This window comes from Meleagris gallopavo, chromosome 2 (assembly GCF_905368555.1).
Source record: "Meleagris gallopavo chromosome 2, MGAL_WU_HG_1.1, whole genome shotgun sequence".
In the NCBI taxonomy this organism is placed as follows: domain Eukaryota; kingdom Metazoa; phylum Chordata; class Aves; order Galliformes; family Phasianidae; genus Meleagris; species Meleagris gallopavo.
Window position 1 is genome coordinate 56,039,700 of NC_139405.1, and position 13,086 is coordinate 56,052,785.

The 13,086-nt window shown below is 40.5% G+C and overlaps 1 protein-coding gene across 2 annotated transcripts; it reads left to right on the plus strand.

Annotated features, from left to right (window-relative positions):
• Positions 1 to 1,801: 1,801 nt before the first annotated feature.
• Positions 1,802 to 12,508, plus strand: LOC100542733 (pantetheinase-like). 2 transcript variants are annotated; one of them, XM_085217279.1, is made up of 9 exons: positions 1,802 to 2,020; positions 3,160 to 3,237; positions 3,345 to 3,583; positions 3,676 to 3,806; positions 5,041 to 5,233; positions 6,648 to 6,942; positions 7,719 to 8,092; positions 10,654 to 10,824; positions 11,073 to 12,508. In XM_085217279.1, exons 3-9 carry the CDS (start codon positions 3,374 to 3,376, stop codon positions 11,199 to 11,201), a joined length of 1,503 nt encoding a protein of 500 aa, XP_085073405.1. In that variant the 5' UTR covers positions 1,802 to 2,020; positions 3,160 to 3,237; positions 3,345 to 3,373; the 3' UTR covers positions 11,202 to 12,508. The 2 variants fall into 2 exon arrangements, with proteins under 2 accessions (XP_085073405.1, XP_010705679.1); XM_010707377.4 differs by lacking the exon at positions 3,160 to 3,237.
• The last annotated feature ends 578 nt before the right edge of the window (positions 12,509 to 13,086 follow it).

The window sequence follows — 13,086 nt, forward strand, 5'->3', positions numbered from 1 at the left end:
GAAAACATTTATATATTCGTAACTCAGTTGTCCTGAGCTGAAATACCTATACCTTTTGGGCATGCATACACATGTAAACAGGATTAAGACTTCTACCAATAAAGAGGAAATCAAAATGTGATATATAGCAACTCAGAAATGTTTAAGATAGCTGCAGTACCTTTAGTGCCTTTTAAAGTGATCATTCCTGAGATTTCATGTGTGTGATTGGTTCTTCATCTTCTGACTCGCACTGCGGTGGTGCTCATCAATGTTTTGTTCATGTTAAGGCCCAAACTTTTTTTCTCCACTAGGTGGAAACATAGTGCTAAGCAACGCTCTTGAGAGTCTTGTAAATTCCAGGAAGTTCTCTTTGCAGGCTCTTTGCTATTACAGTTTTCCTGAAAGGGTGGTAGAAGTAAAGCGCAGATTTAATGTTTTTGGAATGAGAGAAACTTACTAGCGCTTCCAAAAAGTATCCCTAAATTTTGCCTTTGAAATGAAAGCAAGTACAAGCTATATATATTCAGTAATTGATGACTGTAAGCCAGACAACTCATATTGTTTATAGTTTTTACTCTTGGCTCTAAAGATACATTTACGTGAAGAACTTGCATCAGGATGTGACTTTTGGTAATTTAATTTCTTTACGGGTAATGTTTTTTACTCAACAACATTAATGTTCACTTTAATGAGAAGCACTCTTTTTTTCTAGTGGAGCTAGTAGATTTCAAGTGAAGCTAAACTTAAGAAGAAATGTACATCTTCAACCACTTAAATCCTATCTTACAGCATGGTGTACTAATTTTGTGACTTAAAGTACAAGAAACATCAGAGTTTCTTTTACTTCCCATTGATAGCAAAAAAGCTTTAAATTAGAACTGTAGTCTGTGAATACCTGATTTAGTTTCAGAACAGTCCAGTAGACATGTTTAGCTAGAAAAGTCTGCTTACTTGTGCTTTCTTTCAAATCAAAAGCTTACTGGTTTTGTGTGTGTGTGTGTGTTTATACCCCAAATGGTTTGAGAGCATATTATTATAATACAGAAACAGAAAATAGTCACCTTCTGGTGACAGAACAGAGTTTGTGCCCTTGTCTATCTCCTAACTATCTTTCTGCTGTTGACTGGAAGTTGTATGACAGCAATATCAGACAGTTTCCACCAAATGAGAATTATTTCAGCATAGTTGTTTGCCACATTCTCTTATTTTTCACTGAACTCAACCTGAAGGAAATCATTCCATTTGCCAGAAGGACCTTTGTTGCCACCTGAGTTGCAAGATGTCAGAGAAGCAGGAAGATGAAAGGAGCAATTTCACAGGATGTATCAGTCTCCCAGAAGAAATGGTTGCTGATACTGATGTGTCAAGGCTGCATGCAGGTGTTGGCACAAGCTAACAGCATGAACAGATGCACTTACCATGTGTAGGCCAAGAGGGTGCACTGGATTACTTTGTGTGCACTGGCTAAGATTTTTATATGAAGTAAACTCTACAGCTTATTTTTCAGGTTTGTTTTGGGGGAAAAAAAAAAGAAATCAACATTGTTCGCATTTAATCTGCTCAAAATAATAATTAAAAAAAATTAGACTTACAGGGTGTAAAATGCTTTGCATTGAACAAAATGATGTGGTAAAAATAAGATTTTACTTTGTAGCTGTATTAAATAGTAACCTTGTGCAATTGATATAGTGGAGGTGGAAAAGACACTAGTTGTTGTGAAGAGTACAGTATCTCTGCATGTGTATTTATACCACAGGACACAGTATCCTGTTTCAGAGCAACACCACAACTACGTGCACTAGTTAAAATAGGAGGGGCTACTGAGCTCAGCCTGTTCCTGCTGCTCTGCAGTGATTGCCTGGTTGAAGGAATGTTTGTTCTCGGAAGTTTTTCCACAGAACGATTAACCTTTCAAATGAAGAGTCATTTTCCAAGCAGTTTCTCTTAGTTCAAGAAAAGGAGCAGGACCATGGTGTGAAGGCAGACTGTCCCTACAGCTGAGCTGATTTGGCACCAAATTGTGTCGTCTCTCACAAAGGTAAGTAATCATGTAAATTCTGTCCTCACGTAGTAGCAGGAATTGGGGAAAGTGGGAGAACAGAGGTGTGAAAAATAGAAGGAACTCCAGGATAACCATCTTCTTACATTGGTTGTGGCCTGGACTGCTGTAGTTTTACAGGATTTTACTCAGTAGATTTATGTTGTTTATTTTCTTAACCTGGGCTAGTCCCTTCTTCCTGGGTGAGCTCCCAGTTCTGCAGGCAGTTGGTGGTGGTGCCAGCTGGCACAGCAGCAGACATCCAGCCTTACTGCAGAAACCCCATCCTGGCAAGGTGACTTCAGTCTTGTAGGCCAGTGCACACCCTGCCAGGATGGTCATCTGTGTGGGTTGAATGTTTTCTTGGCTCTTGCTAAACAGGGGAGCATTTACCACTTCCTCCTTAGACTTAGGGCTCATTGTGGCTATTGTGACACAATCTGTATTTCCTTTTATATATAACAACAACAAAAAAGCCTTCCAAACTATGTTACTTTGCTTATCACTGAAATCTCTGTTGCAGCCCTTCAAGGGCTTACGTTCAAGGTTCCTGAATGAGCATGTTGTATCTGACATTTTACCTAGAGAAGTACCTAGTGATGAACATCAGCAGATGTGCATTGGTGTTTCTAATGCTTGAAAGCACTTGTTCTTGCACATCGCTCTGTGCTGCTTGCATTCACCCAGAGCATTTATATCTTTCTTGAGATGCCTCTACAATGGTGGCAGGCACCCTGCTCTGCTTTCCACTCAGCAAACCTTTTGTTAAGTAATCATTTCCAAATGAGAATGCTGCCACTATTAGAACGTTAAAAAAATGTTATGCAAAAAGGCATTTGAACTGAAGTTAAAAATTAAAAAGGAAGCGCTCTCTGATCAATAAACAGAATGTCCTTGGGGGTAGGAAGGGTAAATTGTGGAACAGGCATGCTGCAGGGCCTGGTGATCTGTGCAGGCCTCTGTGTATAAGGCTTAAGCCAATGTAAATGGCAGAAGTGTGCTGTAATCAGTGATAGAAACAATGTAAGAGAAAATTTGGATGGCTTTTTCTAGTCATATGCTTAATAACTTACTTAAATATTGGCATTATTACACTTGGCACTACCCACTGTTTTGTGACTGCCTGTGTCCTCTGCCAGCTTTTATTCCGAGTTGCAACATCCTCACCTTATGACGTTGAACTTTCCTGTATGTCACCAGAGACTCTTGATTCCAAGGTACTGCTTTAACAGGCCGCACTTCTTCCCTCCCACATTAAAGTTAAACTTTGACCCTCTTTTATTCTCTGTGTATGTTCCCTTTTCACCATTTCTCTGTGACTCAGAGCATTCAAGAAACTGCAAGACAGCAGCCATGGCCCCTTCCCAGACCCTGGTGCGTGCTGCAGTGCTTGCCCTGGCAGTCCTGCAGGCCCTGGCCTTGGACACCTTCATTGCAGCCGTGTATGAGCACGCTGTCATCCTGCCACGCACCGTTCACAAGGTTTCTCCCGACGATGCTTTGGCCCTGATGAACAGAAACATGGATGTTCTGGAAGGAGCTGTCAAGGAAGCAGCCAAGCAGGTATGAAATGGATTGAGAGTGTTGTTAATTGGTGTTTTCTGTTTCCATTGACCATCCTGGGGGTGCTTTCTTAATGGAGCCTGTTCTGCCAGGGTGCCCACATCATTGTGACTCCCGAGGATGGCATTTATGGCTGGGTTTTCACGAGGGAAACCATTTACCCCTACCTGGAGGATATTCCTGATCCAGAAGTGAACTGGATTCCCTGCACTGATCCCACAAGGTGATTCTTTTTGTGGTGTTTGTGTGGTTTCAAACTGGTGCCTCGTGGAGTCATGAGCTCCCAACAAATGTCTAAGCACAGCTAATGCATTTTACATCAGGGTACATTTCTATTTCATGTTTCAGTATGATGTGAAGGTTGATTGCATCATAAAATTGACAAGAGAAAAAAAGATACTTTTAGAAGATACTTTTTGAAATAGATACCTTAAGGAGAAATTCAGACCACATACAGAATTTGGGTTGCTGAATGTGGCAAAAACATATGGGTTTTGTTGCATTTGGAAAAAGATTTGATGCTGCAATAGGCTAATTCTCATTCTGTTTTTTTTATTTTCATGCTATCTTGAGTTGAACTGTTTGGAAATCTGTAGTACTAGGCTTTTATTTGTTTTGTCTATTTGTTTATTGTTGGTTTTGTTTTTTACAAATGTTATGGCCATATAAGAGCCCACATACAATTTTTGTGAAAAGCCAAAAGCTTTCTGAAAAGCTAGTGACAGAGGTGATGAGATCACTAGTCAAAGTTTAAATCTGTGAGTGATACAAACCCAGAATGTTTTAGTCTCTTTTTTTCCACAGCTGCGATAAGATAAATTCCTAATCGATAGATCTTTTGTCCTGTAGACCAGGGACATGATTACGTGTAGGTGAGCACCGGACTTCAGACCCATACAGTATGAGCTAAGTGCTCAGCCATAGAACTACAGATGTGGTCTGACTCTTGCACCACAGTGTTCTGCACCTACCCAAAAAGGCGGTGCTAAGACCATAATGTGACCTCTGTGAGGACGTTCCTCAGTAGTTAAAAGAGGAATATTTGCACTGGGTGATGTGTGCTGAGAGAACTGCAGGATGTTCACCTTCTTGTTGGGACATAAGCAACTGAAATATAAGGAGTCTTTTTCAATGACTGTTCAGTTCTTTACACAGTTAAGTTTTGTGAAGGTGATTTGTGTATCTCTACATTGTCTTAAGTCAGGTTTTTCATTAGCAGCCTTGCTGGACTATAGTGCCTACCATCACAGTCTTTAAGTGCCTTTTTCCTCTGTACTACCTATGTATCTGGCATGACAGTCCTCCTCTACGGCCACCCTATATGTTTGCCTGCCCTGCCATGACAGCTGGGACAGAGGTGCTGCCTGTGTGCCTGCAGTGCTCCTGTGATGGACACCACTGGCAGTATGTATTTTCTTAAGTACCTTTTTCTTTTTTTCTGGTCTGAAACATGTTAGATTTGGTCGGGCACCAGTGCAGGAACGACTCAGCTGCATGGCCAGGAACAATTCCATCTATGTAGTTGCAAATATTGGGGACAAGAAGCCATGTAATTCCAGTGATCCCAAGTGCCCGAGTGACGGTTGCTACCAGTACAACACTGACGTTGTCTTTGACTCAGAAGGGAAACTGGTGGCTCGTTACCACAAGGTAAGAAGTGGCCTTCCAAACCTTCCAAAATGTCTCTATTTGGCAAGACAGTTTAATGCCAATAATTGTCCCATGACACATACTTATCTCTTATGGATTTCTGCTTTTAATTTAATAGAATCTTTCTGCTGCTGTGAAGCATTGACACTAAGTTTGTATTTGCTGTCCTGTTTCTAAAAACAGACTAGATGATTCACTGCCTCAGTTTGTTAACTGCTATTTAGTGGAAACCCTGCTGCTTGAACAGCTCTAGTTTTCAATGCCAGCTTTTCATCAGTCTATTCCTTCATGTTCCAGCATTTTAAAATGTTCATCTGCATGCCGTCTTATGTGCACAGTCTGATTTAAGGGAAAAAAGCCCTTTCCTATTATTTTTTTGTTATGATGTTTAAGCACATTTTCGGCACAGTTTTTGCATAACTGGAATTATAAACCTATGCTGAGTGTAAAACAAGAAGAGTACCCTGAAACATTTGCACCTCATGAAAACATATATTTTCAGTTCCATGTACTTTCCTGTGAGGTTCTTCTAAGTTGTTCGGGGCTGGGTGCCTGATATCATGCTGCTGTGGCTAGACTGAAGTCAGTTGTTTACTTAATGTTCTTTGAACCCAGTACTTCAACTAATTCTTTGCAGGCGATGCCAAGATACTTGTTTGTGAGCATACTGGGTCAGAGAGACGCCGCCAATACTGAGGCTGAACCCTGTGTGACAGCTAGGCATGGTGCAGGAGCTAAGCACCAAGTTCAGTAAATTTGAACTCGCTTTCTGGCTCGTTTACCTGTGTTTATTCTCTAAGTTGCCTGTATATTAAAGGGCTCTCTTAGTTAAAAGGATCCCAGAGGACAAATGAAAATGTTGCAGAGCTGAAAGGGTCATACACTTGGATTTTTCTGTCAGTTGAGATCATGAACCTCTTCCCTGTCACCAAAGCCTCTATTTTCTCTTTTTTTTTTTTTTTTTTTGCTGTGCTGTCTTGTGCTTCCTATTGATACTGCTGTGCTTCCTGTTCATACATGCATCTCCACGTCGAGGTCACCAAACCAACAGTTGCTCTGAGATTCTCTTCCATTATTATTTCTCTGAAGTGTGTCTTCGGATTCAGCAGTATTTTAAACTTAAAGTGAAGAGGGTGGAGAGATTATTTTTATGGGAGCTGTGGGTGGCTGACACAGAATAGCAGATAGCTAGATTTTTTTTTCTATTTAGGTGCCAAGGCAACATATATTTTCCCATATCCATCTTTGGGGCACTATGGTGATCATAGTATTCCAGCTTGATTTCCTACATGTGAAGCATTCTATCACTGATTAAAAACTTTCTCTGGTCATTCTGAACAGTTTTGCAAAATGACTCCAAGTTTCTGCATCAAGTACCTTTAACTGGTTTCTCTTATTATTCTTTCCCTTGCAGTACAATCTGTTTATGTCTGAAGCAAGTTATTTTAATTACCCAAAGGAGCCAGAAATCATCACCTTTGAGACTCCCTTTGGGAAGTTTGGCATTTTCACTTGCTTTGACATCCTTTTCCGGGAGCCTGCCGTAGTGCTGGTGAGTGAGCTACAGGTGGACACGGTGCTTTTCCCAACTGCCTGGATGAACGTCTTGCCATTTCTGACTGCTGTGGAGTTTCACTCTGCATGGGCTATGGGCATGGGAGTCAACTTCCTAGCTTCCAATACTCATAACACCATCATGTCAATGACAGGTAATTAATTTTAATTCCTTTGAAAAATCTTTTTAACTATGAATCTTAATTCCCTGTTCTGCAAAGAACATAATGCAAAGAAATATTAAGTGTTTATTTGGAAGGATTTAGTCTCCGAATTTTAAACTTGGTAAACTCTTTCCCTATCACACCACATAAGACTTGTGATGCTTTCTTTTCCTTAGCTTCCTGGGAGTTCCCTATCTTTCTTTGTTTCCAAACAAATTGTGAAGTACTACCACTTCTACCTGAGTTCCTCAGTGATTAGCATTACAGATTTTCTTTGATTTTTCTCCATCACTTAGGAGTGGTCTGATGTGAATTTCCCATATTTGGAGGAGTCTTCATCTGGTATAAGCTGGGCTGGACAGATGCTATCCCTTCTGGTGCCCATCAGAATGGACTTGTGATACTTGTCTATATGGTGTTTTAAATGGTTTCACTCAGTGGTTAATCCTTTTACATCAACTTGCCAAGAACGAAGGAATGTTCAAGCAACTCTGCTGCATGCAGAAGAGAACTGAGGGGTGCTAAATGCAGTACCGTAAGGTGACACTCTGCCTTTCAGCTACACCAAACAGACCTCATGCAGTGAAACAAATGCTACCTTTTTCAAAAACCTGATCTCTGACTACCGAGTAGCTAATGGTTACATTTAGAGAGAATAAAAATTCTGTAATGTTTATACAATACTGGACAAGCTAGCAATGAAAATAATTGAAAGGGCAATATGAAATGTTTGAACTATTTTAGATTAAAAATTCCACTCTCCACAGGGAGCGGTATTTATGCACCAGATGGAGCCAGAGCATATTACTACAATATGAAGACTGAGGATGGGCATCTCCTTATTGCTGAACTAGATTCACACCCTCGCCTTTCTACTGCCTTCCCTCCTGCTGTCAGCTGGAGCTCATATGCTTCAAACGTAGAAAGCTGCTTACCAGATGAAAATGACTTCAGTGGACTCATCTTTCATGATCAGTTCACTTTCACTGAGCTCTCTAAGCCTGAGGGGAGTGTCACCGTTTGCCAGAAAGACCTTCGCTGCCACTTGAGCTACAAGATGGCAGAGAAACGAGATGATGAAGTTTATGTGCTAGGTGCTTTCGATGGGCTTCATGTTGTTGAAGGACAGTACTATCTGCAGGTAATAATTCTTTGAGGCATGTTATTTATTTTAGGAAGCTTATTTACAGAGAGAAACCTTCAGTTCCATGGGGTGGGGGAAGAACGATGATTTTCTTCAGTATTCTGTTTGGTAGCGATAGGCAGTAGTTGCTAAAATGGCCAAGTTCCATTCGCCATTAAATCCAAGATATTTAGAAGAGAAGTTCCTAAATTTCTTTTAATTCTCAGAGGCCACTCTCTTTTTTTTTTTAAGCATACAATGTTGGCTATGTAGGGAGCTAAATTTAGGTCCTCTGTTCTGAGTATCTGCAATAAGTGTTCTGAATCTTCTCTGTATCTTCATCAAATATCTCCTGTTAAAAAAGATCAGTAGATCATCTATCTCTCTGAAATGCTCAGATAATTTAGATTCACAAGGTTGTTAACTCTCAAATCATAGCAGATTTTACTGAAATTGCATACAACTTTTACTGGAAATTTGTCAACTGTTTGGGAAGACAGTGAGTTGCATCCTGACTGAGTTTGCCTAAAGCCATATTGGAAAACCTTCCCTACCTTCATAATTAAGTTATTGTACCAGATTAATCTTTTAGTTAGCTAGTTCTCTCTTCCAGCAAGACCTTCACATACCAGCTGCTATTGACTCCAGAATATGCAGGGAGGTCTTAGCCAGCAAATAGTTCTCTAATACATTTAAGAAGATAGATTGAATATAATTACTTCTTGGTGAGTTCACTTGGAAAATGTATTTCAGTGACTGTTGAAGCTGCTAGGTGATCTCCACAGGTACTGAATTTTCTAGAGAAGACAAATTTCTACTTTATTTTTTCTTTGGCATTTTTTTTATTTCTATAGAACATATTGAGAGAAGTAGATTATTTGTTTGCATATTTGTGTTTCAGTAGGAAACCATATTTGTTAAAAAATGGTATTTCTGTTGTTTGCAAATATCCTTTTTCCGTTCCCCAGTATCCGATAGGAATCTACAAATGCTTCCATCACCTGCCAGTATAGCCATCCAGTGCCCTTTGAATCTTCACTAGTCCTATTTCACATTTCTTCGTAGTGTCCATAAACATCGATTAGCTTTAAGCTGGAGAATTGACTGTGAGGACAAAAGGAAAGCATTACCTTTCTTACTTTACTTTCTGTGCTGCAGCTACTAGTACAAAACTGTGACAAAGGATGCTGACTTCACTACATGGTCATATATTACAGAATCATGGAATGGTTGAGATTGAAAGGTACCTCTGAAGGTCACCTGGTCTTAACTCCCTACTCAAGCATGGTCACTTGGAGGAGGTTGCCCAGTAGCATGTCATAGAAACACAGGATCATAGAATATCTCAAGCTGGATGGGGCCCGCAGAAATCATTGATTCCAACTCCTGGCTCCACACAGGACCACCCAAAATTCAAACTCTACAGCTGAGAGCATTGTCCAAACACTGCTTGAATTCTGGCAGCTTGGGGCCATCACCAGTGCCCTGGGGAGCCTGTGCCAATACTCAACCGCTCTCTGAGCGAAGAAATTTTTCCCAGCCTGACCCTCCCCCGACACAGCTTCATAATATCGCCTCGAGTCCTATCATTGTCACCAGAGAACAGAGATCAGTGCCTGTCTCTCTGCTCCCTTTGTTGAGGAAGCTTAGGCTACCACAAATTCTCATTTTCCTCTGATTTGAAGATGTCCAGCTGGATTTGAAGATCTCTAAAGAGGTAGACTCCACAGCCTCTCTGGGCATCCTGATTCAGTACACCATCACCTGTACAGTAAAGAAGTTCTTCTTGATGTTCTGATGCAACCTCTTATGTTCTAGTTTGTACCCATTGCCTCTTTTCCTGGCACTGGACACCAGTGAATAGGCTTGATCCATACTCTTTGCACCTTCTTTTATTTATAGACATTGATGAGATCTCTCTTGAGCTTCCTCTTCTCGAGGATGACCAGTTCCAGTTCTCAGTCTTTCATCATAGGAAAGATACTTCAGTCCTTTCATCATCTTGATGACCCTACATTGAATTCTTCCCAGAATGTCCAGGTCTCCTGCACTGATGGACCCAAAAGTAGATGTGCAATCCTCCAGTATTCAACAGTAGCTGGATGGAGAATATCTAATTCAGAATTCTCACAGACTGTCAGGCCTCCTACTGAAGTATCATTAGCAGCATGCACACTTATCATTAATGTGTACAGTTGCACAATGTACCTTTGAGGAGGAGGGCTTTGTTTCATTTGCACAAAATTTCCATTCACAAACTTGTTAAGTCTTATTAAGACTTGTGAGAAGGGAATCTTTAAACAAGAAAATTGGAAGCTGGAAGAATTAGTGGAAGTCCCACTGGTCTGCAGGGACAAAGTAAGGTGCTCTGGCAATGCTTACATTAGAAACATGTTATTTCTAACTATTAAAGTGCAAGTCTAGTATACCTTACAATTAGGTCAAGGGATGAACGAATAAGCTATGGAAGAGATTCTGTGACAGTCTACTCCAATGCATATTAGGTTTAATGACACAAGACTTTCATAACTGAATGTTTCCCTTTTGCTCAGTATGTTTCCTTTTTGCCTTCCTGACAGATATGCACACTGCTCAAGTGTAAGAGCACAGACCTGAGCACATGTGGGCAGCCAGTGGAGTCTGCGCAGACCAAGTTTGCCATGTTCTCCCTCAGTGGCACGTTTGGCACTAACTACGTCTTTCCAGAAGTCTTGTACAGTGGTGTGCAGCTGGCCCCTGGGGAATTTGAGGTAATGGCACACTCTGGAGCTGCTTCATGCTAGAGTCTCTGTGGACTAGTAATGGCATAAACTGTCACAACAAAGTGAACTCGCTTGTAGTGATAATCAGACATATTTGATACCGTTTAATGAAGTCAATAGTTGATGTAAGTGGTATGGTCTGATGTACCTTCTTGTTTCAGATATCTTTCTGAGCTCTTCACCTGTTCATATTAGTGTTCCTCTAACTATATCCTTCTGTTACTTTTTCCAATCAGGTATTGAAGGATGGGCGTTTGATAAGTAAGACACCACCAACAAAACCAGTTGTCACTGTGACGCTTTTTGGACGGTGGTATGAAAAGGATTCTCTGAAACAAGATCCACAACCGACAGCCTCCCTATGATGTTACCATAACTGAAGGTGTACACTAACAATCCTATGTCCAAATGAGATGCATTATTCTCTACCAAAATAATCAGGATTATGTTTCTTACTGTTGCACAAACTTCTTAATGCGTTCCGATTAATAAAAATGCAGTAACATTATTGATACTATTTATTGAGAACTATTTCTATATTACAATATTAGTAGTCTTTTATTAATACAAATTAGCAGTTGTATTTCTCTCTATTTTCTGTATTTTGAATTTTCTAGCCCTCAGAAAACCTGTATTTTTGGCCAGAGGATAAATTCTTCTTAAAATAACTGCGAATTTTATAATTGCAAATTATTTTGAGACCAGTAGATAAAGCAGTAAGAAATATGATAAATGGCAGGTTTATACAAAAAAAGCTCAATAATTCTTCTTCTCTGGTGTGCAACTACTAATGCTGACTATACAGGTCTTTTTTTTTTTTTTTTTTAACCACAATTAGACGTGATTTTTTTTTCTCCTATTTGTGCTGTTTTGGTTTTGTTGTCTTTATGTTATCAACACACATTGTGTGGCATGTTGCAGCACAGAACAGTGCATTGTGAAGACAGAGCAGGAATTCCAATCAACACGTCAACTCTGAAGCAAAACCTGATGCTTCTTTTTGTACACAGCTGACTTTGAGTGATCACTTCTCTGAAATCTCTGTTGAACAACTTGAGACTGAAATCTTGGTATATTCTGCTTGCCAGAACAAACAAGAGTTTGTTAAGGGCTTCTGATTGTACCATATGCAGTGCTGGAGCTGTCTGTAGCCAGTAATGAGGTCACCAAGTGCCTAGTTTCATGTAACAGCTTCTTCCTTCCCTCTTCTTGATTTCTTTCTGGTCATGTAATGCTGGAGTATGTGAAATAAGCCTTATCTTTGCTTTTTCATGATAATGCTGGGTGGTACTGCCCTGCAAATTCTGTTGGGACTGGGAGATCAGCTACTCCATGAGAAGGGTATGTTTATGTCTTTGCTTCTTCCTCCTTAGTGACCTGTGCCTTGCTGCTGCTGCAGGACCCTGGTAACCTTCCTTCAGTGTATCAATCTGTCTCTCTCTGTGCTTCTCTCCATATGGCTATGTCTTTTAAAAGAGGTCAGACACCCTTGCTAGTCCCAATACCTCTTTCTTTTTTGCTCAAAGGCACCATTCCTGGTTCTTTCGTTGTGGAGATGGTGAGAAGTCAGAAATGCAAATACTATCCAGACTCCAACACTGATTGTCATTGATGAGTGCTGTGTGAACCCTCATGCTTTTAAATGCAAATAAATATTCACATGTGCTAAGCACATCCACACTATTATGTTATATCAGAAACCCATCTTCCCACCCCTGCACCACGTCCTCTGACTCATGGAATCTCAGCATCAGTGCTGCTGGAGCCACCCTCTATAAAAATCTTGTTCACTCTTAGAGTCAGTGGTTGCCTGACTACAGACAGGTCTCAATCTCGCAAGGGATTATTCAGCCTCATCCGCTTCCCAGGTGGACAAATAATGCATACTGTTTTTGTCCCCTGGAAACCTTCTGGGTCACGCTTGCAGCTCTCTCCTGGGGAAGGACCTGGATTTAAAGGATGCAATGGTGTACAAGGAGGTTTCATCTTGCAGTGCAACAGCGATCCAGAAGGACTGGAAGGCAGTTCCTTCAGAGTTGCTCCCTGATGATACAAGTCCATTAGCTAAGACAGGCAAGTGCCTTGAATTCTGGATTTGATTCTAGGCTCTTGCTGTCTGGATAAATATATTTCTAAGTCAAATACTTTCTCACAGAAGACTGGAATAAACCATTAAATTCTTTTTGTTACAAAGATTGCATAGCAATTATAATCATGAAATATGTTGCTGTGTGAAGTGAGGCAGGCATA

Excerpts from the sequence above, each read along its gene's own strand:
- LOC100542733 (XM_085217279.1), top strand. The coding sequence starts at position 3,374 with ATGGCCCCTTCCCAGACCCTGGTGCGTGCTGCAGTGCTTGCCCTGGCA. Across the intron at positions 5,234-6,647 it reads TGGTGGCTCGTTACCACAAG|TACAATCTGTTTATGTCTGA; the intron begins GTAAGAAGTGGC and ends TTTCCCTTGCAG. Across the intron at positions 10,825-11,072 it reads TGGCCCCTGGGGAATTTGAG|GTATTGAAGGATGGGCGTTT; the intron begins GTAATGGCACAC and ends TTTTCCAATCAG.